The following is a 27,839-nucleotide window of genomic DNA, read 5'->3' as shown; positions in this document are numbered from 1 at the left end:
ATTAAGATAAAAACCCCCTCTCTCTTGCATTTTACATGCTAGAGGTTGTGCCAGACCATAAGCAAGGACTAAAAATACATTATAAAAGGGGCTGTGAAGGAAGTAAACTCAGTGCTAGTTACAGTATTTCAAGAAAATTGTTTAACATGCTGACTTTAACATCCTAAGTGCCTTCTCCATGTGGGCACACAGAGTGGACCTCTGAAAAGTGGCCTTGTTACTTTTTCTAGATCAATGGCTATGTCCAGTCAAGATGAGATGGGGGAAGTTTTCCCACCCAGTGTAAATAAAGGGCTAGAATTGGTTTCCGGCCCTCTTTCCCAGAATGAATTGCTCAGCGCTCCCCCAAAACTCCTCCTACAGACATTTTGGGGCCATCGCAGATTCAGTGGTAGGCCCCCATCTAACAGAGTGGTGAGTTAATAATCAGCCATGGGTATTGAGAATTTAGAGGAAATGGCAACATTTTAGAATATCTGACTGTGAAGTGTGTTCCCCTTCCCATCGCCCTAACTGGTGCTTATTTTTCAGGTCAGCTACTTTTCTTGGAAGCAGTATGGCCAGGGGGAGGAAGAACGTCTCTCGGATTTAAGCTTTGAAGACCAAGAGTTCAAATTGCTAGAGCTGGACTAGCATTTTTTAATTTCCCAGGATGCCAGGTCCTGTGGCTTCCTTGGAAGCTCTGCTCCACTCCCCCACCCTTCCACCCCTCAGAGCTGCGGGAGTCCGGGGCCACCCAGATCTGAGTCCAAGTACTACCTTGCTGTGAGCAGCCCGGGGGGGGGGGGGGGGGGGGGAGAGGGGGGGGGGAAGGGGGGGAAGGGGGTAGTGCGGGGGGGGGGTGGTGAGGGAGTGGTGGCCTTTGCAGGGTGGAGGGAGGCCTGGGCCCCAAGTGATTCTGGGGAAAGGGCCCGCTCTGGTGGTGCGGAGCCCATCTCCAGGGAGCTAATAAAGGTGGCGTAAATAAAGGGTGGGACGTAGGCGGGGGAGGGGCGCGCAGTTGCTAACAGTGCGCGCGCGCATCACGGGGCTGCCATAATGGTTTGGCTCCCGCTCAGGGCCCAGCGCCAGTACCCCACTCGCCTGGGTCGCTGCGCCCCGGAGCCTCCGCAGGTCATGTCCCGGCTGCGCCTGTTGGCCCCACTGCTTGTCCTTATGTGGCAACCGTTGTGGCTGCTGGTCCAGGCAGCTCAGCCTCCGGAGTGGGCCCTGGACCCTGCCCAGCTGACCGCCGACCCCATGGAGCCGGCTGAGCCCTGGTCTTCGCGCTCGTCTGATCCCCCACCCGAATCGCCCCAGGTACTTACACCCCCAGCTGAGCCGGTGGGCTTGAATTACCTGGGGTCCTCTGCTCCGGCCCAGATGTTGGCCCCGCCTAAGGAGTTGACTGAGACTTTGGTTCCATTCCTGGACACGGATTCCGTTGGAGAACTACCCCCAGGGCCAGATGAGGATCTGAATGACCAGCTAACCCAGCATCAAAGGCTCCCAGAGGTGGTTCCAATGCCAGGTTGGGATCAGAATCAGACCATAGCTCCGCCTCCTCAACTCAAAAGTAAGACTAAAACTTAGGTTTAGATCAGGCCGAAGATCACCAATCATTTGAAATACTCGTTCCATTTCTGGATAGTCAGAGTTCAAAGCCAACAAAGTTTATTGTTTCACCCCTAAACCTGAAGAAAGATCTAGCTCAGCATCGAAGGCTTGCCAAAGTTGTTGGAACTCCAAACCAATCTGCAAATAAAGAGCACCTACAACAACAGCTGCAGGATGATTATTTAGATTCCAATATGGGTCTCCTATATCCTGAGGAGAACCTACCTATGGGTTTCCCAGGGGGACCAGATCAACTTCCAAACTTCTCTGAGGAGGCTGAAATTCCTCCACCCTTGCAGAAGACCCCAAGTCATCTAGAGTCCCCTGAGGAAGCTGAATCTTTTTTGCCCCAAGGGGAGGCTCAGGCTCAGCATCCAGAGCCCCCTGAAGAGACAGAAACATCTCTACTTGAGCAGGAGGCTCCATCTCCGCGTCCAGAGTCCCTTAAGGATGGAAATTCAGCAAACCCACAAGAGGCCCCAGCTGAGCCTTCAAGTACCCCTGAAGAGGTCGAACCTTCTTCAGTCCAGCAGGAAGCCTCAGCTCAACCTACAGAGGCCCCCGAGGAAGTGGAACCTTCTCCAACCCCCCAGGAGGCCCCTGCTCAGCCTCCAGAGCCATCTAAGGACATCATATCTCAACTGTTAGCACATCATGAAGTAAATGTGCTGTCTCCAAGTCAGAGTGAAGCTCAGAAGCCAAGCTTCCCCAATGTCACTGTTAAACCTCTGGATCTTACCATAACTCTAACTCAGCCTGCGGAGCACCCTAAGGAGGCTGGACCTACCCCAGTCCAGCAGGAGGCCCCTGCTCAGCCTGCAGAGCGCCTCGAGGAGGTTGAGCCTACCCCAGTCCAGCAGGAGGCCCCAACTCTAGTTCCAGAGTTCCCTATCGAGTATTTAACTCAACTTGCATAAGTGATGAGGTGACATCTCTACCTCTAGGTCAGTATCCAGATTATTTAATGTTTCCCAGGGTTACAGGTAAGCCTTTAGATGTGGAATTTACCACAACTCCAGGGCCTGATAAAGGTGTTGAATCTTCTATAGCCCAGCAAGAGGCCCCACCTCAGCCTCTTGAACATACTGAGGAAGCAGAACTTTCTCTAACCCAGCAAGAGACCTCGGTTAAGCCTCCAGAGGAGGTTGAGCCTTCAAGTGAGCAGGAGACCCCAGGTCAGCCTTCCGAGCCTCCTGGGGTGATTGATCCTTCTCTAAGGCAGCAGGAGACCCCAGCTCAGCCTTCAGTGCCTCCTGAGGAAGCTAAGCCTTCTCTAAACAAACAGGAACCCCCAGCTCAGCTTCCAGACCCTTTTGGAGAAGCTGAACTTTCTCCAACCCAGGAGGAGGTCTCAGCTCAGCTTGCAGAGCTCCTTAATGAGGCAGAATCTTCAACCCAGCAGGAGACTCCAGCTCAGTCTCCAGGGGAGATAGAATCTTCTGCAACCCTGCAAGAGCAACCAGCTCAGCCTCCAGAGCTGCCTTCCAGGGAGGTGGAACCTTCTCCAACCCAGCAGGAGCACCCAGCTCAACCTCCATGGCATCATAAGATGACAGTTTCACCTCCAGGTCACTACCGTGATCAACATTTAAACCTGCCCAATGTCAGTTTGAAACCTCCAGATGTGCATCTTACCATGAGTGCAGAACCCACTACAGAGGTGGGACCTTCTCCAGTTCAGCACGAGACTATAGCTCAGCCCTCAGTGCCTCTTAATGTGGAACCTTTTGAAACCCAGCATGAAGCCCCAACTCTGCCTCCACAGTCCCCTGAGGTTGAATCTTTGCCAGTTCAACAGGAGACTCCAACGCAATCTCCAGAATCTACCACACAGGAGAAACTTCCAACACAGCAGGAGACCCCAGTTCAGTATCCAGAATATCCTGGAGAAGTTGAACCTTCTACAACCCAGCAGGAGGCCCTAGCTCAGCAATCACAGGCCCCTGAGGAGGGTGAATCATCCTCAACCCAGGAGGAGGCCCCAACTCAGCTTCCAGAGGCCCAGGAAGAGGGTGAACCTTCCCCTCTCCAGGAGGAGGGCCAGGGTCAGCACCCACAGGCCTCCGAGGGGAGTGAACCACCTACAACCCAGGAGGAGTCCCCAGCTCAGCATCCACAGACCCCTGCGGAGGTTGAGCCTTCTTCAACCCAGCAGGAGGCTCCAGCTCAGTATCCTCAGGCATCAGAGGAGGGTGAGCCTTTTCCAACCCAACCAGAGACCCCAACTCAGTATCCAGAGCCCCTTGAGGGGACTGAACCTTCTCCAGCCCAGTCAGAGGCCACAACTCAGCATCCAAATCCCCTTGGGGAAGTTAAACCTGCACCCTATCAGGAGGCCCCAAGTCAGCATCCACAGACCTCTGAGGAAATTAACCCTTCTGCCACTCAACAGGAGCCTTCTGGTGAGGTTGAACCTTCTCCGACCCAACAGGAGGCCCCAGCTCACTCTCCAGAGCATCAGGTGGTGACAGTTTTTCCTCAAGGTCAGAATCAAGCTCAGCTCCTGCTGTTGCCTAATGTCACTGTTAAACCTGTGGATCCTTCAGTTACCATGACCTCAGAATCCACTAATGAGGTTGAAGCTTCTCCACTCCGAGAAGAGGCCTCAGCTCAGTCTGGAGTGTCCCCTGAGCAGTTGGAACCTTCTCCAACCCAGCAGGAGGTCCCACATCAGCATCCAGCGCCCCCTGAAAATGTTGAATCTTCTCCAGTCCAGCACGAAGTCTCAACTCCACCCGAAGATTTTCCTGAGGAAATTGAACTTTCTCCAAGCCAGCAGGAGAGCTCAGCTCTGCCTCAAGTGCCTGTTGCAAGTATAGAACCTTCTCCAATCCAGCAAGAGGTCCCAGCTCAGCAACCAAAGCCCAATGAGGGGGTCGAGTCTTTTCCAGTTCAGTATGAGCATCCAGCTCAGCCTCCAGGGTCCTCTGCAGATGTTGTAGCTCAGTCTCCAGTACAGCATGAGGTGACATTCTCACCTCCAGGTCCAGGTGAAGCTCAGCATCCAGTGTCGCCTAATATCACAGTTAAACCTGTGGATCTGAGGGTTTTCATAAGTCCCCAGGCAACTAAGGAGGTTAAACCTCTTCCAGAGCAGCAGGATGTCCCTGCTCAATCTCCCCCTGAGCAAGTTGAATTTTCTCCAGCTCAGTCCAAGCGTCTTTCTCAGTCTCCAGTGTCCCCTGAAGATGAGTCTTCTCCAGGCCAACAAGAGGTCCTAGCTCAGACTCCAGACCCCCCTAAGGCTGTGGAACCTGCTTCAGGCCAACAGGAGGCCCCAGCTCAGTCTGTAGTCCCCCAGCTGGCCCCAGCTGTATCTCCTGAGCCCCCTAAGGTGGTAGAACCTTCTCCCACACCACAGGAGGCCCCAGCTCAGCCTTCAGAGCCTCCTGAGAAGGTAGAACCATCTCCAGTTCAGCAGGAAGTCCCAGCTCAGCCTTCAGAGCCCCCTAATGAGGCAGAATCTTCTCCAACCCCGCAGGAGGCCCTGGTTCAGTCTCCTGTCCCCCAGCAGGCCCCAGCTGTATCTCCTGAGCCCCCTAAGGAGGTAGAACCTTCTCCCACACTGCAGGAGGCCCCAGCTCAGCCTTCAGAGCCCCCTAATGAGGCAGAGTCTCCAACCCAGCAGGTGGCCCCAGCTCAGTTTCCAGTCCTCCAGGAGTCCCCAGCTATATCCCCTGAGCCCCCTAAGGAGGTGGAACCTTCTCCCACACCTCAGGAGGCCCCAGCTCAGCCTTCAGAGCCCGGTAATGAGGCAGAATCTTTTCCAACTCAGCAGGAAGCCCCAGTTGTATCCCCTGAGCCCCCTAAGGAGGTAGAACCTTCCACACAGCAGGAGGCCCCACCTCAGCCTTCAGAGCCTCCTGAGAAGGTGGAACCATCTCCAGTCCAGCAGGAGACCCTATCTCTACCTCTCGAGCCACTTAAGGAGATAGAACCTTCTCTAACACAACAGGAGGTACAAGCTCAGCCTTCAGAGGCCCCTGAGAAGGTAGAACCATCTCCAATTCTGCAGCAGTCTCCAACTCAACCTCCGGAGCCCTCTAAGGAGGCAGAAACTCCTCCAGCCCAGCAGGAGGCCCCAGTTCAGCCTCCAGAGCCACCTGAGGAGGTTGTAGCACAACCCCCAGTCCATAATGAGGTGACAGTTCCACCTCTAGGACAAGAGCAAGCTCAGCATCCAAACTTGCCCAATGTTACTGTTCAGCCTGCTGACCTGGAGCTTACTGTAACTCCAGAACCTACTGTGGAGGCTGAGCATTCTACAATCATGCAGCAGACTATAGCTCCTCCAGAGGACACTGAGGTGACCCCTCCACATCCAGAGCAGGTCCAGGCTCAGCATCCAAATTTGACTGAAGTCAGAGTTCAGCCTTTAGACCTGGAACTGACCATAACTCCAGAACCCACTACAGAGGTTGAAACTTCAACCACGCAAGAGATCCCAGGTCACCCTTCAGAGCCACCTAAGGAGGTTGTAGTTCAGCCTCCACTGTTTCGGGAGGTGACAGTTCCAACTCCAGGTCTGGATCAAGCTCGTCATCCATTGTCACCTAATGTAACAGTTCAGCCTTTGGACCTAGAGCTTACCATAACTCCAGAACCCACTATGGAGGTTAAAGCTTCTACAGCCCTGAAGAAAACTACAGCTCCTCCAAAGGACCTTGAGGTAACATTTGCACATCTAGAGCAGGTTCAGGTTCAGCATTCAACCTTGAATAAGGCCAAAACTCAACAGACCCCAGATCAGCCTCCAGAGCCGCCTACGGAACTTGTAGCTCAACCTCCAGTATATCAAGAGGCAGCAGTTCCAACACCAGATCAGGATCAAGCTCAGCGTCTGTGGTTGCCGAATGTAACAGTTCAGCCTTTGGACTTGGTGCTTACTGTAACTACAGAACCCCCTACGGATGTTAAACATCCCTCAGCCCTGCAGCAGACTACCGCTCCTCCAGAGGACCTTGAGGTGACATTTCCACATTCAGAGCACATTCAGCATCCAACCGTAACTAAAGTCACAGTTAAACCTTTGGACCCAGGGCTTCCCATAACTCCAGAATCCACTACAGAGACTGAACCTTCTCTAACCATGCAAGAGACCCCAACCCAGCCTCCAGAGCCACCTAAGGAGGTTGTTCAGTATCCATCCCAACAGGAAGTGACAGTTCCTACTCCAAGTAAGGATCAAGTTCAGCAACCAACATTGCCCAGTGTCACAGCTCATCATGTGGACTTGGGGCTTACCATAACTCCAGAACCTACTACAGAGGCTGAACATTCTACACCCATGAAGGAGACTACAGCTCCTCCTCCAAAGGACCTTGAGGTGACACTTGCACATCCAGAGCAGGTTCAGAGTCAGCATCCAAACCTGACTGAAGTCACAGTTCCACCTCTGGACCTGGAACTTACTGTAACTGCAGGATCCAGTGTGGAGACTGAACCTTCTCCAACCACGCGAGACACCCCAACTCAGCCTCCAGAGCCACCTAAGGAGGTTGTAGTTCAATATCCATTCCAGCAGGAAGTGACAGTTCCAACTCCAAGTAAGGATCAAGGTCAGCATCCAGCATCACCCATCATCCCATTTCGTCATGTGGAGCTTACTATAACTCCAGAACCTATTACGGAGGCTGAACATTCGACAACCCTGAAGAAGACTACAACTCCTCCCCCAAAGGACCTTGAGGTGACATTTGCACATCCAGAACAGGTTCAGAGTCAACATCGAAACCTGACTGAAGTCACGGTTCCACCTACGGACCTAGAAATTCCTGTAAGTCAGCAACCAGAGTCATTTGAGACAGGTTTTCCTCCAACAACTCAACATTCTGTGGTGCATTTTGTAAACTATACCTCAGAAAAGGCATACACAACTTTAACTTGGCAACCAGAACAGAATGCCACCACACACCTCAAAATATGTGAGCGTTGTACCTGCAAAGATGAGACACTGTCGTGTGTTGGTCTCAGCCTACAGCAGAGGCTCCGCAGAGTGCCCGTGCCGGAGCCCGACACCTACAACGGCACCTTCACCATCTTGTAAGAATCGCCTTTACTTGTTTGTTCTCTGTCTCCTGCTTGACATGGCAGTCTCTTCCTCAATGTCGTCCTGGGCCTTCCTCATCTCCCCAACCACGTTGACTGACTTTCTGTTTTTACCTTTTCTTTGTCAACTATCCCTTATCTTCATTTTCCTTTTTACTACTGTTCGCCCTTCTCCCATCTTTTACTTGTAATTGTCCTTATTCTTTTTCCTTATCCAGTTTTTAGCCCCATTATTTCATTCCTTAACCTCTACTCTCCCATTTTTGCTCCATCCTCTATAATAGGATACAACAGAGTAGTGAAGAGTAGAGATCCTGGAACTAGATTGCCTGCGTTTGGGCCGAGGTCTGTCATCTATTAGCTTTGTGACTCAGTTTCCTTTTCTGTGAAATGGAAATTATGATAGTTACCATCTCATGGGATTATTGTGAGATCCAGATGAGGTAATACATATGAAGCACTTGGATCAGTGCCTGGCAAAATATGAGTGTTAGCTGCTATTATTTTGATTCCCCAGACCTCATCTTTGACCCCCGGCCTTCCACATACAGTACTCAGTTTGGGCCCAACCCAAGAGTAAGTACGATGGGCGCCACACTAGGATGCAATCGTCTTCAGAACATGAAATGACAGGTGGGAAGAAAGGAAATGGTCATAAAAAGGGAGGTGGCATGTAATTAAGTACTAAAAGAGGTACCATGGGTATTGGAATTCAGCAGACTCTGTAATCAGTGGAGTATGGAGGTCAGGGAGAGCTGCATGGATAAGCTAACACTTTAGCTGAGACTTAAAGAGTGGCTCTGATGTGTTAAATAGAGAAAAAATGGGTATAAGTCTAGGCAAAGGCACGGCTGCAGGAATGATCAGGAATCAAGAATTAGGTTTAGCAGTTAAAGATCCAATTACGAGAAACCTTGACTATCAGCTAGAGAGGTTTGAACGTTACATTCTGAGTTCTAGAGAGCCACTGAAAGTTTTCAAGCATGAGATACAGACCATTGAAACAAGACGATTATTTTCAGTTCCCCATGTAGGGCGATCTGGAGAGGAGAGCTTGGTCCAGCGAGACCAGATAGAATGTTCTAACAAAACCTGGGAGTCAAGTAACAAGGGGCCGAATCAGAGTGGCTGAAAAGAGTAGAAAGAAAAGCCTTGAGAGCACTGCAAAGGAGGAAGTGACAAGATAGACTAACTGATGACAGTCGCGGGTGGGGTGTGCACGGGAAAGAGAAAACTCAGATATTACTCTGAAACTTCTGTCCCAGATAAGGAGAATGATGGAAGTTGAGGCATCTTTTACCAGGGAACATAGAGCAACCAGAAGGCTTCAGGTTGACTGGAAATGTCCACCAGGCACATGGGCAGATGGGTATCTGTTTTGAATTTATTCCTGACTCCCCTGAAAAAAAATGTGTATATAAACTGACCAGGCAAGCTGTTGCTGAGGGAAGAGGACAAAACTAAAGGTAAAGGTTCAAAGTCATACGCAGAGTTAGCGGTTGAAACTGAACCTCAGGCATTTAATAGCTTCTTTTAAACATATGTAATTCATGGATACATGAATTATCATGGATACTTTTTTTTTGTTTTTAATGTCACAGGTATAGAGGATAAAACGTGAAAATCCCACCCCACCCTCCCTACCACTCATAAGATAACTCCTGTCACCTTTTTGGTGTGTGTCCTTCCTTCCCATCTCTTTCCTTTGCATTTTTTCCTAATTTCCTAATGAGGGGATACTTTTTAATTCCTTGCCCAGTGATTTGTTGCTTTTCCCTATGCAATATGTCTAAGAAATCTTTCCATGTTAGTTATTCTAATTTCTAACTTCCCTTATCCTTCTAACACCTAGAGAGGTTTCAGTAGAGGGCTTCTTTACATTTGTTTGCTGATAATGGTAAATTTTTTACCATTTTTTTCGTTGAATTCTTATTTTCTCATTGATTTGTGGAAGGAACCATTTTATTTTATTTATTTTATTTAAAAAAAAATTTTTTTTTAACGTTTATTTATTTTTGAGACAGAGAGAGACAGAGCATGAACGGGGGAGGGGCAGAGAGAGGGAGACACAGAATCTGAAACAGTCTCCAGGCTCTGAGCCATCAGCTCAGAGCCCGACGCGGGGCTCGAACTCCTGGACCGCGAGATCGTGACCTGGCTGAAGTCGGACGCTTAACCGACTGCGCCACCCAGGCACCCCAAGGAAGGAACCATTTTAGACACATAAGTGATTTGGGGGAAAAAAATACTTGCCTCCAGAGTAATTAACAGGCGTTATGTACCCAAGGAATGGAACAAATAGGAAGTTCAGGTTCTAAGGAGCTGCCTTGTTTGTGCCAGTGGCCCCACGCTAGCTCTTTATTAATTGCACCACCTGGGATGCTGATAGCTGCGGAAAGTAGAAAGTTGGCATTTACTGCATTGGAATATTCCCCACAAGGTTGCAAGTGATTCTCTTATTTATTCCGTTCATTCCTTTCCTACCTATTCAAGGATCTGAACTGTGTTTCTTCACAGAAATTTCCAAGGAAACTCTATTTGTTACATTGATGAAAATGTATGGAAGGGATACCGTTGGGCTGAGAAACTGTGAGTATATTCTCTCCAAATACGAATACAAAAAAAAAAACAAAAAACAAAAAAAACTAACTGCATTCTAAGGTCCTTCTTGGTCCAGAACTTTGAAGTCAGTAGCTCTGAGGAAAGGTGTTTCCCCTTCCATATCCCAACTCAACCTCTACCGATTGCAATTCTGTGTTAATTTTTTTTTAACGTTTATTTATTTTTGAAACAGAGAGAGACAGAGCATGAACGGGGGAGGGTCAGAGAGAGGGAGACACAGAATCTGAAACAGGCTCCAGGCTCTGAGCTGTAAGCACAGAGCCCGACGCGGGGCTCGAATTCACGGACCGCGAGATCATGACCTGAGCTGAAGTCGGCCGCTTAACCGACTGAGCCACCCAGGCGCCCCATCTGTGTTTATTTTAAAAATTAAATTTGGCAGGTTCCCTTTAAAGTTAGAATCAATTTCACCATCCCCTAGTCAGACCATGCCCTTTCCTACTTTTGTTGGTGACTTTGCCCACTTGAAATTCCTTTATTTCACTCTGCTGGTGGAAGTCCCATGAGCCTTCAAAAGCCAATTCGAGTTCATCTTTCTTCACAAAGCCTTCCCCGAATACTGTAATACTCCTGGACCTAGTCCTTCTGTGAGATTGTCACCATTTGTTAGGGTCTACAGTGACGCATTCCCCTCCCCTGATAACAAAAATATGCTAAACAGTTTGTTAAAAGGCAGCTCCTCAAGAGAGAAATATCAAGGTCATGGATCAGAGCAGAGATATGTAAGGCTTCCTGGTCTCTCAGACTTGAGTAAAACCTGACTGGATGTATTAACTGCTAAGGAGAAACATGTCTGTCTTCTGGAGGGTTGGTCAGTAGTAAAAGCATAGAAATGGTGAGGAAGAGACCAACATGGGCAGTGCCCACCTAGCCTTGCCTAAGAGTAGAGATGGCACCTCAGGCAGCAGATGAGAGTCAGGCCCACCAGCCGGGCTGTGCCCGCGGGGCAGATGGATGGATCTAGCTACCTCAGTCCTTTCCATTAAACAGTGGATTCAGCTAATTACTTTTCTTCCACTTCTCTTCTCACCAAATAGCCTTCTGATTATACTTCAGTGTGCCACAGAGGCCTGTCTCCACAGGAGGTAATGCCCAATCATGTAGACACAGATGCCCTATCTATGGAACGGATGTTTTCCTTATTGTCAAGTCATGACCTGACATTCTGATTTTGATCAATCCTGTGACATTGGTAAGGTGATATTGCCTCCATGTAGAAAGAAGTACGTTCTCTCTTGATGAGATCAGAGTCTGATTTCTCAGCCTAAGAGCCTAGGAACTAGCGTGGGGTCAACTTACCATGACCTCTGGGAAGAGAAATCATTGGCCATTGTCCAGTCCGTACTCTGCATCTTCAGGTGGCCTGCAGCCTTTTGCTTTTGGGGAAGTTCTATAAACTCCTATTGCTGTTTTAAATTCCTATGTGGTTTAACCTTGTGTTTATATTTTTTTATGTGGTTTCATTATTTCCTCTCCCTACTTAGATGATACACTTTTTGAGGTCAGAGACCATGCAGTTTCTTTCCTGTAGTGGACAATAATGATGTTCAAAGGAAGAGATGAGGCATTGTGTCAATTTCACAAGGAGGAATAATGCAACCTAATATTTATGGGAAGTAGCCTACAGAGTCCAGCAATAGACAGATCCGTGGGTGCCTAGGACTTTTGAAATGTTACCTTTTAGAGGCGCCTGGGTGGCTCAGTTGGTTAAGGGTCCTACTTTGGCTCAGGTCATAATTTCATGGTTCAGGAGTTCGAGCCCTGTGTTGGGCTCTGTGCTGACAGCTCAGAACCTGGAGCCTGCTCTGGATTCTGTGTGTGTGTGTCTCTCTCTCTTTGCCCCTCTCTCACTCTTACTGTCTCTCTCTGTCACTCTCAAAAATAAATAAACATTGAAATGTTACCTTTTAGCATTCAAATCAGTGGAAGAAAATAAATAAATGGTAATAGAACAACTGCTTAATTATTTGGGAGGAAAATAACAACAGATCCCTATTTCTCACCTTAAAAAAACATATTTCAGTAAATGTAAAAAAAGAGAAACAAGAACCCGTCAAAGTATTAGAAGAAGATAGAATCAATACTTTTATAATCTTGTGGTGAGAAAAAGCTTTGTGACCTGATTGATACCACATGCAGAAACATTTGATAGATTTGATCGTCTTGTCCGATTTATGCTTGGAATAAACCAGACATCTGATTGAATCCCCACAGTCCTGTGAGGATGATATCACCATCCTTCTTTCATACATAGAAGGGGATCAGCTTAAGGCCCCTGTGGCAAAACCCAAAGCAGAACCCAGCTGTGCCTGCAGTCAGCCTGTGCTCCTATCCCACTGTTCCGTCTCCTTCACGATAAAAACACTGACAAATATTTGAAACATTGAAATTCAGTGAAAGCCCTTGAAAGGATTAATGTATTTCATATGAAGAGAGTTTTATAAATCAACAGGAAGAGGACAAACAATCCAGGGGACCAAGGGGGCAAGGACTACGATGAACAGGAGGGTGTGGACAGTCCGTCACCATATCTGCCTCATGGCTTATGGGACATGGGTCTTGTTAACAAGGCCTTTTCGCCTCATGGTATAAAAATAGTCTCTGATATTTTCTTCTGCACTCTTATATTATTTGTTGTGATTTATTTATTTTTAATCTGTATGGAATCTGTGTGGTGTTTTGGTACGGTCGAGGTAGGGGATCTAACTTTTTTCCCTTACGTAAAGATCCAGTTACTTTAAAATCTTTTATTGAATGGTTCATTCTTTCTTCATGGATCTAAAATACTATTTTTATCTGGACTCTATTCTATCAATCTGGTTTTCTTTTCCTGTATCAGTATCACGCTACATACTTAACTGCAGTTGCTCTGTAAGAACGTATTTTATTTATTTATTTTTTTTTTTAATTTTTTTTTTAATGTTTATTTATTTTTGAGACAGAGACACAGCATGAGCAGGGAAGGGGCAGAGAGAGAGGGAGACACAGAATGTGAAGCAGACTCCAGGCTCCGAGCTGTCAGCATAGAGCCCGACGCGGGGCTCAAACCCACGAACCGCGAGATCATGACCTGAGCTGAAGTCGGACGCTTAACCGACTGAGCCACCCAGGCGCCCCTGTAAGAACGTATTTTAATGTCTGCTCTGTGATCTTCTTTTTCATACAGTTTGTAGCTATGCTTGCACATTTTCTCTACCAAATGTCAGCTGGCCAGTTTTTGTTTAAAAAACTGTCTTGGGATTTGAATGGGATTGCCTTGACTTTGTAGGTTAATTTGAAGGGAACTGACATCTTTACACTATTCTAGGAAAATAGTGTCTCACATCATGTATTCGTTTCTTCTTAATGTCCTTCAGAAGAGCTTTAGTGTTTTCATCTCATAGGTCTTACCCATTCTTTGCTAAGTTTATTCCTAGGTACTTTATGCCTTTTTATTGATAATTGTAAATGGGATAATTCTTCCGTTTTTTGATTAATTATTTATGGGACATAGGAAAGTCATTGAGGTTTACATGTTGATCTCTTGATTTTATATCTAGCCATCTTACTGAATTCTCATATTTCTTCCAGTAAAATTTTAGTTGATTCTCTTGGGCCTTTTAGTTTGTCTGTAATTTCGTATGCAAATACGTCTTAGTTCTTCTTTCCACGACTCCATTTTTTCCCAGTGCATCAGTTAGGACCTCCTCAACACCAATGAATAGCAGCAGTGATAACAGACATCCTACTCTTGTCCTTGACTTTAAAACAGTGCTGCTGTTTAGGTTTCTGGTAGACACTTTTCTTTTCCTCCTCCCAAGAATTTTTATTAGGAATTATCTGTTGACTGTTATCTGAGACAGTCAGTAAAATGTATTACCAGCTGCACACAAGTTAGGTCTTATTGAAGAGTGAAAGGACTATTAAACAAATTCCTGTCCTAGGAAAAGTTATCCTCTCACTGGGTAGAGAAGACCTAAAATGCAAAGGAATGAATAAAGATTTGGAGGGAGTGGTTATTGTGATGGGTAACTTGATCATGTTTTCCTCCAAAACAGATTCATTCTCATACAACAGCAGCCAAGGAAGGTAAAGAAGGAAGCTCAAGGTAAATATTAGTCTGGCAATCGTTAAAGTAGAATTTTAGAACTAGATTTTCAAACTCATCTATTTCAATCCCCTTGTTTTACAGCCAGGAAACCACCAAAGGCAGAAAGAATACATATTTGGCCTAATGCTTTGCCTGGACCCAGCAAAGTTAGCTGCCCAGCCAAACCCGAGTTAGAATGGGACTGGCACAGAGCACCTGCTCACTAGACCTTTAAAGAAAGATCGTGGGGGGACGGGGGTGGAAATGTTCAGACCCGTTCCTGCTGACGGTGGGCATCAGGCCTGGCCACAGACCTTCTCAGAGGCTCTGGAGAAGGGATAGGGAGGGCCAAACGTCGTGGGGTGAAGGGGCTAGTCTTCAAGCATGATGGAAGGTGGAATACATGAGTCCCTCCTGTAAAGTGGGGGGGAAACTTCCTTCTTCCTCCTTCTGGTTTTCGAGGCCCCGCTCTCCATTCCCTTTATCCAGACCCAATAGAATTTGAACTGGGAGAGACCTTAATCATTTATCTCTTCCTTTTATACCAATGAGATGGAGAAGGAGAAAAGGAAGATGTCTTGCCAGACGGTTGTATCACTAGTACCACTAGAACCAGAAAGAAGATGGTTCCTTTCCAGTTGGGCACGTCTCTGACTACACTGTTCTTGGGCTGTGAACTGCATTTTATGTCACAACTCAGTGCACACATACCGTATAGACATAAGTACCTTCTAAAACAAACTTACCATACACTCTGATTCTTTCTGTTCTGTTTTTTTAAAGTTTATTATTTATTTGAGGGGGCGTGCAGCAGAGAGAGAGAGAGAGAGAGAGAGAGAGAGAGAGAGAATCCCAAGCAGGTTCTACACTATCAGCACAGAGCCAGACACAGGGCTCAATGTCACAATCTGTGAGATCATCACTTGAGGCAAACTCAAGACTTGGGCTGCTCACCTGACTGAGCCATCCAGGTACCCCCTATGCCGTTTGTATTCAAAAAGAGTATTTTGTGTTTTAGCGCTAGCCGTGTGTTTTAAGGTGATTTCACGACTCACTCATTCATCTGCCTGCAGTGTGAAAGTCAGTGAGCTAGATAACTGCTGGTTGGACTCAGGCATTCACTCGGTGCGATTCATCTTGTAAGGTAATGCAGCTAGGAAAATAGAAACACCTCCCCACCCGCCAGCAAATGATGCCTGGGAGGCTAAGCCTGGCGGGGACTGATGTACAATGCTTCTGGAGAGAGTTAGGTGCTTCTGCCGTGTGGTCACCCAGTTTGTTGACTGCACAAGGGCACTTGGCCAAGGGCCAGAAGGTGAGCAGGGTGAAAATCCTGCCTATACTTCATGTCAAGTTACATACAAAGGTCTCCCAGGGCCACTGTGGGGCCATTATGGACAGACACAGGAAAATTCTGAAAGCCCAGCATGTATGGAATTATTTCTGAGATCCCGGGTCTGTGTTGATTTTGCCTGCTAATAAGACTGGAGAAATACATTGTGAGAGGCATGGAAAATGGTACGAATCACTAATTGTCTGTGTGTGTGTTTCCTTCAAGGGGCTTCTTTGGATCTCTGCTGCGTAAGAGATGCTCAAAGGAAAGTGACAATCAGGTAAATCTGAGGAGGATAAAGTACCGTGGCTGGAGAAGGCAGGGGAAACAGACCTAACATTGTCCTTTCTGTTTTCTAGGAGGGCTTTTTCTGGAGAAGGCGGCCACTTTGGCTTAGGGACATGTACAGACCTCTCAATGCCACACGCAAGAAAAACATGGCACAGAAGCTACACAAGGATTGTTCTGATGAAGATGAGATTTTCCACATGGAACTAGGGTACGTGATTGGGGAAGATTTTCTCTAAAATGGGGAAATTATGAAGAGTTGAATTGTTCCTTTCGAGAGTCAAAGCCTTGGCATTCTTCTCCTTTTCCCAGGGAGGCTGGCAAAGCCACAGCAGAGAAGGCCACAGATTCCACTACTGAAGAGCTGGGTGACGAGAGCGAGACACTATGTGAGGTTGTCACAGAGTGAACGCCGTCCTGCCTCAGGCCAGCTACAAAGTTTACTTTCCGATACTGGCTTCTCAGCATTGCTTGTCAAATACTCGTTTTTCTCATATTGAAATGTATAAATCCGTAACCAATTCTAGCCACGTGGTGAGGAATTAAAACGTAAACAGTTCAATATTTATCTACAGACAACAGGGGCCACAGGCGAGAGAAGCAGGACTGAAGCCAGAGTCCCTCGTGGTAGCCAGTATTTCCACAAGACACAGTCTGGGCAAAGTAGGGTGAATGGGGCGTCTTTCCCTCATTTCCCTGATACAGTCAGTCTCTGGAAACTGGAGAACGTATCTTCAGGGGGCTTAGACTATTAAGTTAATTAACAGCTTATTCTGGTGCTCTCTCCCCTGGCTCACCAAATACCAGTTATTCACAACGCGCACAACAGCAGAGCTGTTAACTTATGACCTCCCAGACGCTAAGTCGTGCTTGCTGTCGGAACACAGTCCGTCAGGCCCCTCCGCTTTTGCCAGCCACACTCGGGGGCTCTGCTTGGCCGGCGGGCCGCCCCTCCGCCCCCTGGCTCCCTCCCGCCAGTCCCTGGAGCGCGCACCGCCTCGCCATCCTTCCTACCCTCTTCCGTGGGCCTCTCGTCTGCGCTTGGCTCCGGAGACTCCGTTCTGCTAATCCTCTGGCGGTTTTCTGGGTTATTTAGGCAGGTGTGGGTGGAATCTAAGTGATCAGCAGGATGTGCGGTGAGCCCAGCGTCCTCCTATGCCGCCATCTTCCCTCTCTCCTTGCCAAAATAATTTCTAAAAGAAAATACTCCAGAGTAATTAACACGCGTTATCTACCCAAGGAATGGAACAAATAGGAAGTTCAGGTTCTAAGGAGCTGCCTTGTTTGTGCCATTGGCCCCACGCTAGCTCTTTATTAATTGCACCACCTGGGATGCTGATAGCTGTGGAAAGTAGAAAGTTGGCATTTACTGCATTGGAATATTCCCCACAAGGTTGCCAGTGATTCTCTTATTTATTCTGTTCATTCCTTTCCTACCTATTCAAGGATCTGAACTGTGTTTCTTCACAGAAATTTCCAAGGAAACTCTATTTGTTACATTGATGAAAATGTATGGAAGGGATACCGTTGGGCTGAGAAACTGTGAGTATATTCTCTCCAAATACGAATACAAAAAAAAAAAAAAAAAAAAACAAAACTGCATTCTCAGGTCCTTCTTGGTGCAGAACTTTGAAGTCAGTAGCTCTGAGGAAAGGTGTTTCCCCTTCCATATCCCAACTCAACCTCTACCGATTGCAGTTCTGTGTTAATTTTTTTTTTAACGTTTATTTATTTTTGAAACAGTGAGAGACAGAGCATGAACGGGGGAGGGTCAGAGAGAGGGAGACACAGAATCTGAAACAAGCTCCAGGCTCTGAGCTGTCAGCACAGAGCCCGACGCGGGGCTCGAACTCTCGGACCGCGAGATCATGACCTGAGCTGAAGTCGGCCGCTTAACCGACTGAGCCACCCAGGCGCCCCATCTGTGTTTATTTTAAAAATTAAATTTGGCAGGTTCCCTTTAAAATTAGAATCAATTTTGGGGCGCCTGGGTGGCGCAGTCGGTTAAGCGTCCGACTTCAGCCAGGTCACGATCTCGCGGTCCGTGGGTTCGAGCCCCGCGTCAGGCTCTGGGCTGATGGAGCTTGTTTCCGATTCTGTGTCTCCCTCTCTCTCTGCCCCTCCCCCATTCATGCTCTGTCTCTCTCTGTCCCAAAAAAAAAAATTAAAAAAAAAAAAAAACTTTAAAATTAGAATCAATTTCAACTTATTTTCCATTATACAAGCAATACATGATTATAGTCTCAATATATAAAAATGAAATAACAGGGGGGCCTGGGGGGCTTATTCGGTTAAGTGTCCAACTTCGGCTCAGGTCATAATCTCAACGGTTCGTGGGTTCAAGCCCCACGTTGGGCTCTGTGTTGACAGCTCAGAGCCTGGAGCCTGCTTCGGATTCTGTCTCCCTCTCTCTCTGCCCCTCTCCTGCTCATTCATTCCCTCTCTCTCTCTGTCTCAAAAACAAATAAACATTAAAAAAATTTTTTTGATGAAATAACAGATATAGTGAACACCTGCCTTATGTTCTAATCCCCCCACTGCTGGGATAGCCACTACTCTGGATTTAGTATATATCCTTCCAGACCTTTTTCCATGCATTTGCCTACATACATATTTACAGCAAAATAGGTTTGTTGTGTGATTTTCTTATCTTTTTTTTACATAAATTGTAACATCCTACAACTCGTTTCTTTTGCTTCGTGGTATGTCTTAGACTTTTTTTCTTCCAGTACATAGAGGGTTACCCCATCCATGCAAGCTGCTGCATAATATTCCATAGTATGAGTGTATTACGATTTAATAATTCCCCTCTTGATGGATATTTAGGCTGTGTCCAGTTTTCTTATTACATGCATTGCTGCATGGACCACCTCTTACATGCATCTTTGTGTACGTGGGTAGGTATTTCTGTAGAATAGATCCCTGGAAATGGAATTGCTGGGATGAAGACGATGTCGATATATACAATTTTAATTGCCCTCAAAAAAGTTGTGCCAATTTACACACCAATCCATACACCATGACAGCATTCATTTCCTCCTACCCTCCCACTCTTGGATATTCTCCATTTCTTGGCTGATCTGGTGGGTGAATAAAATGGGTCCCTTCTGAATTTGAATTTTTCTGATTACTTATACATTTAAATATCTCTGTATGTTTCCTGGGCATTTGTGTTTCTTGTCTGAATTTTCTGTCCTTTGCCAATTTTTTTGTGATCTTTTTTTTTAAATTGACTTGTAGAAAAAGTCAGTGTAGACACAAGTAATTTTGGAAACAATATTATACTCAAAGTAATTGACTGGCATTTTTCATGACAGATTGTGTGTCGTATCATTAGTTCAACTTGGGTAGATAAGTCATACATGACTTCTGAATTAATAATAAAAGACATAACAGTCATAGTAATTTAGATGTAGGGATTATGATCCCCCTGAAGTAGATTCCCCCCTGCCCCTTAGTCTGATAACCTTACTGGTAAATAACGAATGGTAGAATAAGGTAGTTGTTTTCTTATGAATTTTATGAATTTCTTAAATACTATATATAGTTTATATTTTCTCATGATAGTATCTAACTTGGAGATCTTATTTCCCAAACTTGTAAGAAAAATGAAAGTAATTTGGCACAAGAAACAAGAGAGAGTGGAGAGAGTGGGTAGGCTGAGGGACAGGGCTAGGAGAAAAACTTTGAATTGTGTATTATATACCTTTGGAATTCTGAGCCATGCAAATATATATTACCTATTAAAAAAATAAACTGAAATTAAAAAAATATTTTTTGAAAAGCATGTATTTGGTAGTTTATATACTAGAACATGAATCTGGTAAGATTTGATGATTCTTAAAAAATTTTTAAATGTTTATTTATTTTTGAGAGAGAGAGAGAGAGAGAGAGAGAGAGAGAGAGAGTGAGCGAGCAGGGAAGGGGCAGAGAGAGAGGGAGACACAGAGTCCAAAGCAGGCTCTAGGCTCCGAGCTGTCAGCACAGAGCCTGATGTGGGGCTCGACCCCACAAACTGTGAAATCATGACTTGAGCCAAAGTCAGACACTTAACCAACTGAGCCACCCAGGTGCCCCAAGATTTGATGATTTCTAATTCAGCTTGAGGGTTATGCCTTGTAAGACAGAAGTTTTTAACTATGGGTCAATAGTCCCCTGGGGCAGGATTTTTAACCTTTTTTTGTATATATCAATTTTTTTTTTAATTTTTTTTAACATTTATTTATTGCTGAGAGACAGAGCATGAACAGGGGAGGGGCAGAAAGAGAGGGAGACACAGAATTGGAAGCAGGCTCCAGGCTCTGATCTGTCAGCAGAGAGCCCAATGTGGGGCTCGAACCCACGAACCATGAGATCATGACCTGAGCTGAAGTTGGACACTTAACAGACTGAGCCACCCAGGCACCCTTCTATATATCTATTGATGATCTGCAGAAGCTTATGTTCTTGGGATAATGTTTTCAAATGTATAATAAGTTAAAATGTATAGGAAAAGGAAATTATGTGGAAATAGAGTTTTCAAAAATTTTTTAAAAAGATTAGTGATATAGCAATAAATCTGCTTCTGTTAGAATATTAAATAACAAAATATAATGGTAGGCCTACTAACTATTATGACTTCAAGGTACTGATGAGAATAAATGATATTTTGAGATATCCACGCCAAATATGTGATATGAAAATATCTGATTTCTGCTGGGGACCAAATTAACTATACTAATCTGTGGTTTGTTGCCTACATTCATAATGGAAGGAAATGCTAATTCTAGTTAGAGGTTTGTGAAAATAGAGATGTGATTTTATTTTCCATCCAAGTTTGGCACCCACAAATTCAGTCCATTCTATTCACGGACCTGAGCCCTAAAGGGATGGTCTGCAAATTGAAATCGCATGCACACCTTTGCACGTATTCAAGAAAGTGCAGTTTTCTAGGGAAAGGGTCCATTCCATAGCTTTTATGAAATTCTCAAAAGGTTCTTGTCTCAAAAGATTGAGTCACAAATTGGGGTGGAGGTGGAGAAAGACATTAGTTTTCCTGTGAAGTTGTACTCATTCTCATAAACGATGATAAATGAATGATTTGTTTTCATTAAAAGTAGTATATTTGCAAATTGATACCTGTCACTTTCTGAATTCATTCAACAAATATTTAGGGAGCATCTCCTATGTCCCAGGAACTGTTTTACATGCCAGGGATATAAGCTCAAGAACAAAACTGACCAAATATCCCACTTGTCAAGGGGTTTACAAATATATAATATAAAAACAAATATGTAAATATAATAAATACATATAATTTCAAGTATTGGTAAGAAATCGGTGGCCAGATCTCTCAAGTTTTCTAATTTATTTTGTTTTTAATTTTTTTTAACGTTTTATTTTTATTTTTGAGACAGAGAGAGACAGAGCATGAATGGGGGAGGGGCAGAGAGAGAGGGAGACACAGAATTGGAAGCAGGCTCCAGGCTCTGAGCCATCAGCCCAGAGCCCGACGCGGGGCTCGAACTCACGGGCCGCGAGATCGTGACCTGAGGTGAAGTCGGCCGCTTAACCGACTGAGCCACCCAGGCGCCCCTCAAGTTTTCTAATTTATTCAACGACCATTTCTACTGCTCATAGACTGAGTTTTTTTACTAATGATAATACTTTTCATTCATATAATCTTGAGTTGGTTCTTTTTATTAGATGTACTGTTTACCTCTGTCTGAGGATATATTAATGATGCTATTCTAAATTTTTTGTACTGTTTATTTTTGAGAGAGAGAGAGAGAGAGTGAGAGACAGAGTGCAAGTTGGGGAGGGGCAGAGAGAGAGGGAGACACAGAATCTGAAGCAGGCTCCAGGCTCTGAGCTTCAGCACAGAACCCAGTGCAGGGCTTGAACCCATGGACTGCAACCTGAGCCGAAGTCGGTTGCTTAACCGACTGAGCCACGCAGGTGCCCCATTAATGTTGGTATTCTCAAATCCTTTTGTGTTTTCTCTGTTAACTGTGTCATTGACTATAAGCTGTTATATTTGTTTTTTATTTTCTGTCCTGAATAGAATTGGCTTTCTCACTCCATTTGGTCATTCCTGAGTGCAATTTATCTTTGTAGTTGAGATTTGACTTGCTTCTGGTTTCTGCTCCTAAGGAAGAGGTGAAATGAACCACGGGGCTTGTTATTGGTGACAGGTTCCCTGAGAGTTAAAGAAGAGGTGGGAGGTGACTTCTAATGGCTAGTCAGAGTGTATACCCTTCCTCCAGGGCTCTGGGACCCTGCCCCCTTCTAACACCAATGGCTCCTGCCTGGAAGAAAACACCCTTTGCTGCCAGATCCAAGGAGGAAGGATGTGGGGTTGATGTGCTGTCCTTGGTCCTACTGCAGTATCCCAGCTAATCACCCTGTAGGTGGCTCCAAGGCATTTCTGGTGGGGAGTGTTTGTGGAGCTACTCCCTTGGCTTTGAGCTAAGGTTGTGGATTTTCTAATTGTATCTTTTCTAATCATTCTTAGGGACTTTGGTGGAGTTTGCAGTTTGGTAGAGACTTGGCATGTTTCAATCTGCCAGCTTGAAATAGCACCACCTCTTAGGAAGGCAATTTTGTACCCCTGTTAAATCCTGGAGAAACTTAGGCAAATGTGTACTAGGATATAAACAGAAAAATGTTCAAAGCAGCACTGTTTATAATCACTAAAAATTAGAAAAATCGAGTATCCACCAACAGTAGAATGAACAAATAGCGTTACACGGGTGTTTACTCTATACTTATTAAACTGAGCATTTATGTTATGTGCATTTTATGCACATTTTTAGTTCTCACAGGTATTTTTTAGTTGGGGAAAAAAATTAGATGGCTTTACTTGTAGCACTGATATGGTTATAAATAGGGCTTCCACAATAAAATTTGGGAAAAGAGAGGAGGAGGTGGCAGTTCTGTCCATGTTTTTGCCACTCAGGGCTGGGTTCTAACAGAGATTTTGTGATCCAGAGAGTAGGCATTAAATGTACATTTTGGTGTGAAGAGTGGATAGGGGTGTGTGTGTGTGTGTGTGTGTGTGTGTGTGTGTGTGAGAGAGAGAGAGAGAGACAGAGAGAGAGAGAGAGAGAGAGAGAGAGAGAGAGACAAAGGAGTATGTGAGAAGAAAATATTTGAATCAAACAGCAGAGATCGCCATCCCTACATTAAATAAGAATTAGTGTATTTGGTGGCACCATTACCCAGGTTTCTCTCACATCTAGCGGTCCTGTGTTGCAAATAGTTGTAGTTATTTTGCATTTTGACCCAGAAATGACCTTTTCATTTTGCAGAATTCTCAGTGAAAATTATCTGACCGAATTACGTAAAGACACATTTGAAGGCCTGCTATCCCTCCAGTATTTGTAAGTTAATCAGTTCATCATTTATTATGAGTTTTTAGTTATATTATTTATTAAAAAATACGGGGTTCAAATTAGATAATTGCAACAATTTCTTCTAACAGTAGAATTCTGTAATTCTCTGTATTAAATTCTATAACTCTGTAAGTCTGTGGGGACCCAGCCCATCTCTAGCATTAAATACCTCCTATGCATTTTCAACTTTTTAATTTTATAGACAAGATATAGGAAAAAGCCCTTCAGTTGTAGAGGAAAAGGAGTAATGAGGTCTGAGCAATTATGGACACCCATATGAACCTTGTTATGTAAGTGTTCGTATACCATCTGCTTTTATTTATATTTATTATTTATGGCCCATGGATCAGATCCTGTGTATGGTCTGTCTTGATACAACCTATGAGTTCAGAATGATTTTCATGTTCTTAAAGGGCTGTAAAAGAGAAAAGAAGAGAAAGAAACAGAGAATATGTGACAGAGACCATATATGGCCTGCAAAGCCTAAAATATTTGCTGTCTGGCCTTTACAGAAAAGGTTTGAAAAAGTTGGCTTGGTAAAATGAGAGGAATTGAAGTTAACCTCAAATTGGCACCTACAAGACAAGAAAATATAGAACACTGACATTAATTTGAATGCCATTAACCCAGAATTTTTAAATAATTTAATCTAAATCAAATATTTAAATATTAAATATTTAAGCAGGTGAATTATGTAAGCAGTATTACCAAGTACATATTAAATTATCAAGAGAACAGATTAAGGATTTCAGTGTGGGAAATTTTATTAGTTTATTTTTATATTATTATTTTTTATGTAATTTATTGTTAAGTTAGCTAACATACAGTGTGCTCTTGGCTTCAGGAGCAGATTCCTATGACCGGTGTGGAAATTCTTATGCCACCATAAAAATAGATGTTTAAAATGATGGTTAAGGGGTTGGGGCTCCTGGGTGGCTCAGTTGGTTGGGCGTCTGACTTTGACTCAGGTCGTGATCTCACAGTTTGTGGGTTCGAGCCCCGTGTCGGGCTCTGTGCTGACAGCTCAGAGCCCGGAGCCTGTTTCAGATTCTGTCTCCCTCTCTCTGCCCCTCCCCCACTCATGCTCTGTCTCTGTCTCTCTCAAAAATAAATAAACATTAAAAAAATGATGGCTAAAGGGCACGTGGCTGTCTCAGTCATTAGAGTCTGCAACTCTTGATCTCGAGGTTGTAGGTTAGAGCCCCATGTCAGGTATAGAGATTACTTTAAAAAAAATGAAATCTTTAAAAATATAATGATGGTGAAGTGGTATAGTTAGAAATGTTTACACTAAACAAACATCAGAAATGCCTCTAACTTCGCTAATTACAGAATAAACATCTCTCCAGCCTCATTGTCAAGGAAGAAATGTTTGCATAGATCTCTGTACATTAGACATACAGAGATACTAATGTTCTTTGCTATGGAGGTTCAGTGTTTATTCTTTGCCCATGCCATCCAAAGCTGTGTATTTCATTAATCCTTTTTTTAAATTTTTTTTAATGTTTATTTATTTTTGAGAGAGAGAGAGAGACAGAGTATGAGCAGGGTAGGCACAGAGAGAGAGGGAGACACAGAATCCGAAGCGGGCTTCAGTCTCTGAGCTGTTGGCCCAGAACCCGATGCGGGGCTCGAATTCATGAGCAGTGAGATCATGACCTGAACCGAACGAAGTCAGATGCTCAATCGACTAAGCCATCCAGGCGCCCCTCATTAATCCTTATTAATGATGTGCTTTAGAAAATAGATTCTTGTTGCAAATGTGGAAGGCTTAAGAGTAGTGAGTAAAAAGAATCTCATATGACACTAAAAATAGTCCTTCAAATTATCAAACCTTCCAAGTCTTAGGGGACAACCACTTTGTATTGGTCTTCTTGGCTACCTCTGCCATCTGGGCTCCAAACGTTACAAACACAGTTTGGAGAAAAACAAAAGAGACAAACTGCACAATGGATTGGGCCTTTCATTATTTGTACTATGAGGTACTTTGTAAGCCAATTATTTCATGTTAGGTGAAGTGTTCTCATTCATTCATTCAAAAAAAAATGTGAATCAAAACCTAAAAAAGAATGTGACAGGCCCTATGCCCAGTACCATAGGCACGCAGATGGTTAAGACAGGCTTCCCACCCTTGTAGGAACTCATGATTTCACAGGGAAAATAAACAGAAGCTTCAACCATAACGCATAAGCACTAAATGAATGATGAAGCACTGACAAAGTGCAGAAGAGGGAGCCACAAAGTCATAAAACCACATTTCTTTTCAGTCATTTTGCTCCTTGTACTCACTACCCAGCTGTTAATTTATTTTATAAATATTTGAGTTTGTTCTTTGTCCATGCATCCGTTTTAAACACAGTAGACAACGCAGATGAGCAAGACTAGTCCATACTTTCATGGAGTTTATGCCCAGAGGAAATGGAATGCCAGAATCACTATATTAAGAAGAAATTGGGGCACCTGACCGGCTGAGTCAGTAGAGCATGCGACTCTTGATCTCAGGGTCGTGAGTTCAAGCCCCAGGTTGGGCGTGGAGTCTACTTTACAAAATTCAAAGAAGGAGAAGAAGGAGGAGGAGGAGAGGGGGAGGGGAAGAAATGGATTTGGGCAATGAGAAGTATAAGTTGTTTTTGGAACATAGAAGAGGGGGGAAGACTTCAAGTTGGATCAGGGAAGTTACTAGAGAAATGCTGTTTGAACAGAACCTTGAATGGCTATGACGTATCATCAGATAGACATCTTGGGAAGAATATGCTTGCAAAATAGAGTGAGTGAAGGGCAAAATGCAGGAGAAATTTCTTTGGGTATCTGTAGAGTAGGAAACTAGAGCCAGATTTAGGATTTTGAAGGCCTTGGATAATATGCCAAGCTACCGTGTTATCACAGTTGTGCTCTAGGACAAACTTTAGACTGCACCAGGGTAACTTGGAGGCCTTGTCAGAACACAGGTTCCACCTCCACAGTTCCTGATTCACTCAGTCCGGAGTAGAGCTGAGAATTTGCATCTTGAGTAAGTTCCCAAGTGACTCTGATATTTGAGAACGACTCCTGGAGAATAAATCTGGTGACTGTGTGCAGTATAGATTAGAATGGGAGAGACCAGAGATGACAATGCCAGTCAGAAGATGGTGGTACCCATGTAGGTGGAAAGTGAGGGACTCAGCTGAAATCAATGGAAATAAGAGGGTCAACTATAATCAAGGATGGGTGTTTCCAAATAAAAATCCAGTACCATGTTGTTTTTTTTGTTGGCCCCACTTGCAACTGAAGCAGTTGATAAATTCATAGACCGTTTGGGCAATGTACAACCAAAAATAAATTTCTGTTAATATGATAATCTAATTCTGAGTTCGTTCAAAGTTAGGTATTGATTAGAGGAGTAACTTCTTTTCAAGTTAAATGAAAAGGTATCTTTTATCTCTTCTGGTATTGACTTGGTGTCGAGAAATAGAACTAAACCAGGAAGGTGTGCTAATGTGAGAATATCCCTTTTAATATTAGAAATTATATGTGGAGATCACAACTTTGAGCTCATAATTTAGAAATTGATGAGGCCACAAAAAGTCATTTAATCAATTCTTCTGCTCTCAGGAAAGATTACTTCCAAGATCTATCAAGATCTATAGTTGTATGTTTTATGTATGAAGATCACAAAGGTGAGACTCTTAAGAAAGGTGAGGGCAGGGTTAGGGGCTCTGGAAGGTTCAAATAACAATTCCTAATACTCAGAGTTTAGCCAAAAGCTACTTATTCAATACTATCATCCTACTAATTAGATAGCTTATGGCTAATTGAGGCAATATTTTCCTTTTCCTTTTCCTAGAGATTTATCCTGCAATAAAATACAATCTATTGAAAGACGTACATTTGAATCACTACCTTTTTTGCAGTTTATGTAAGTTACAAATATAATTTCATTATATTTGGAATTTTTATTAAACTTCATTGTAAACCTCTTTGTTATTCATTTTGAATGAATGAAACTTTATTAGTCGAAAGCTACTAAAATTATGTAGCAAATCTTTTTTGTCTGTGGCAAAGTTTGGTGTGAGAGTTATTATAGAGATCAGAGTGAATCGTTCTCTGCCAGGGTGATTTTGCATCCAGGTGACACTTGGTAGTGTCTAGAGACATTTTTGATTGTCAGACTGTAGATGTGCTCCTGGCCTCTAGTGGGTGGAGGCCAGGGCTGCTGTCACACCCTACAGTTCACAGGGCAGCACCCCCCCCCCATAACAAAGATTATCCAACCATAAATCTCAACAGTGCTAAAGTTGTGAAACATTTTTCTAGAGAAATAAACTTACTTCTCTAGAAAAAAATACTTACTTAACACAAGTATTTATTGAGCATTTACTGATTTGTATCTAATGCACCACATGTATAAACATGAAAGTATAAATCTTTCATGCAAATATTTTTTTAAAAAGGCAAGTATCTTTCATAGTGAGATTTCTTTAGTGTATGGAGAGAGTATTGTGGTTATGTTTCATTATCTATAAATTAGAAT

The 27,839-nt window shown here is 44.3% G+C and overlaps 1 protein-coding gene and 1 pseudogene across 1 annotated transcript; both read left to right on the top strand.

Annotated features, from left to right (window-relative positions):
- Nucleotides 1-959: 959 nt before the first annotated feature.
- Nucleotides 960-13,248, top strand: LOC124527890 (titin-like). Its single transcript, XM_047101180.1, has 4 exons — nt 960-1,510; nt 2,646-7,638; nt 10,162-10,233; nt 13,209-13,248. Exons 1-4 carry the CDS (start codon nt 1,039-1,041, stop codon nt 13,219-13,221), a joined length of 5,550 nt encoding a protein of 1,849 aa, XP_046957136.1. The 5' UTR covers nt 960-1,038; the 3' UTR covers nt 13,222-13,248.
- Nucleotides 13,249-16,069: 2,821 nt separating this feature from the next.
- LOC124527900 (leucine-rich repeat-containing protein 37A-like) overlaps nt 16,070-27,839 on the top strand; it is a 34,007-nt pseudogene continuing 22,237 nt past the window's right edge.

The sequence above is a fragment of the Lynx rufus genome, unplaced genomic scaffold, assembly GCF_022079265.1.
Source record: "Lynx rufus isolate CCGP_SWC_20201006 ecotype Redwood Valley unplaced genomic scaffold, mLynRuf1.p SCAF_59, whole genome shotgun sequence".
NCBI classification, from domain to species: domain Eukaryota; kingdom Metazoa; phylum Chordata; class Mammalia; order Carnivora; family Felidae; genus Lynx; species Lynx rufus.
The sequence above is the reverse complement of the archived record's forward strand: the minus strand, read 5'-3'. Positions and strand labels throughout refer to the sequence as shown.

Bases quoted from the DNA above. Each gene is read 5' to 3' on its own strand.
- LOC124527890 (XM_047101180.1), top strand. From the start codon at position 1,039: ATGGTTTGGCTCCCGCTCAGGGCCCAGCGCCAGTACCCCACTCGCCTG. The intron at 1,511-2,645 runs GTTGGGATCAGA...AATCTTCTATAG, and splicing joins AGAGGTGGTTCCAATGCCAG to CCCAGCAAGAGGCCCCACCT. The intron at 7,639-10,161 runs GTAAGAATCGCC...GTTTCTTCACAG, and splicing joins AACGGCACCTTCACCATCTT to AAATTTCCAAGGAAACTCTA.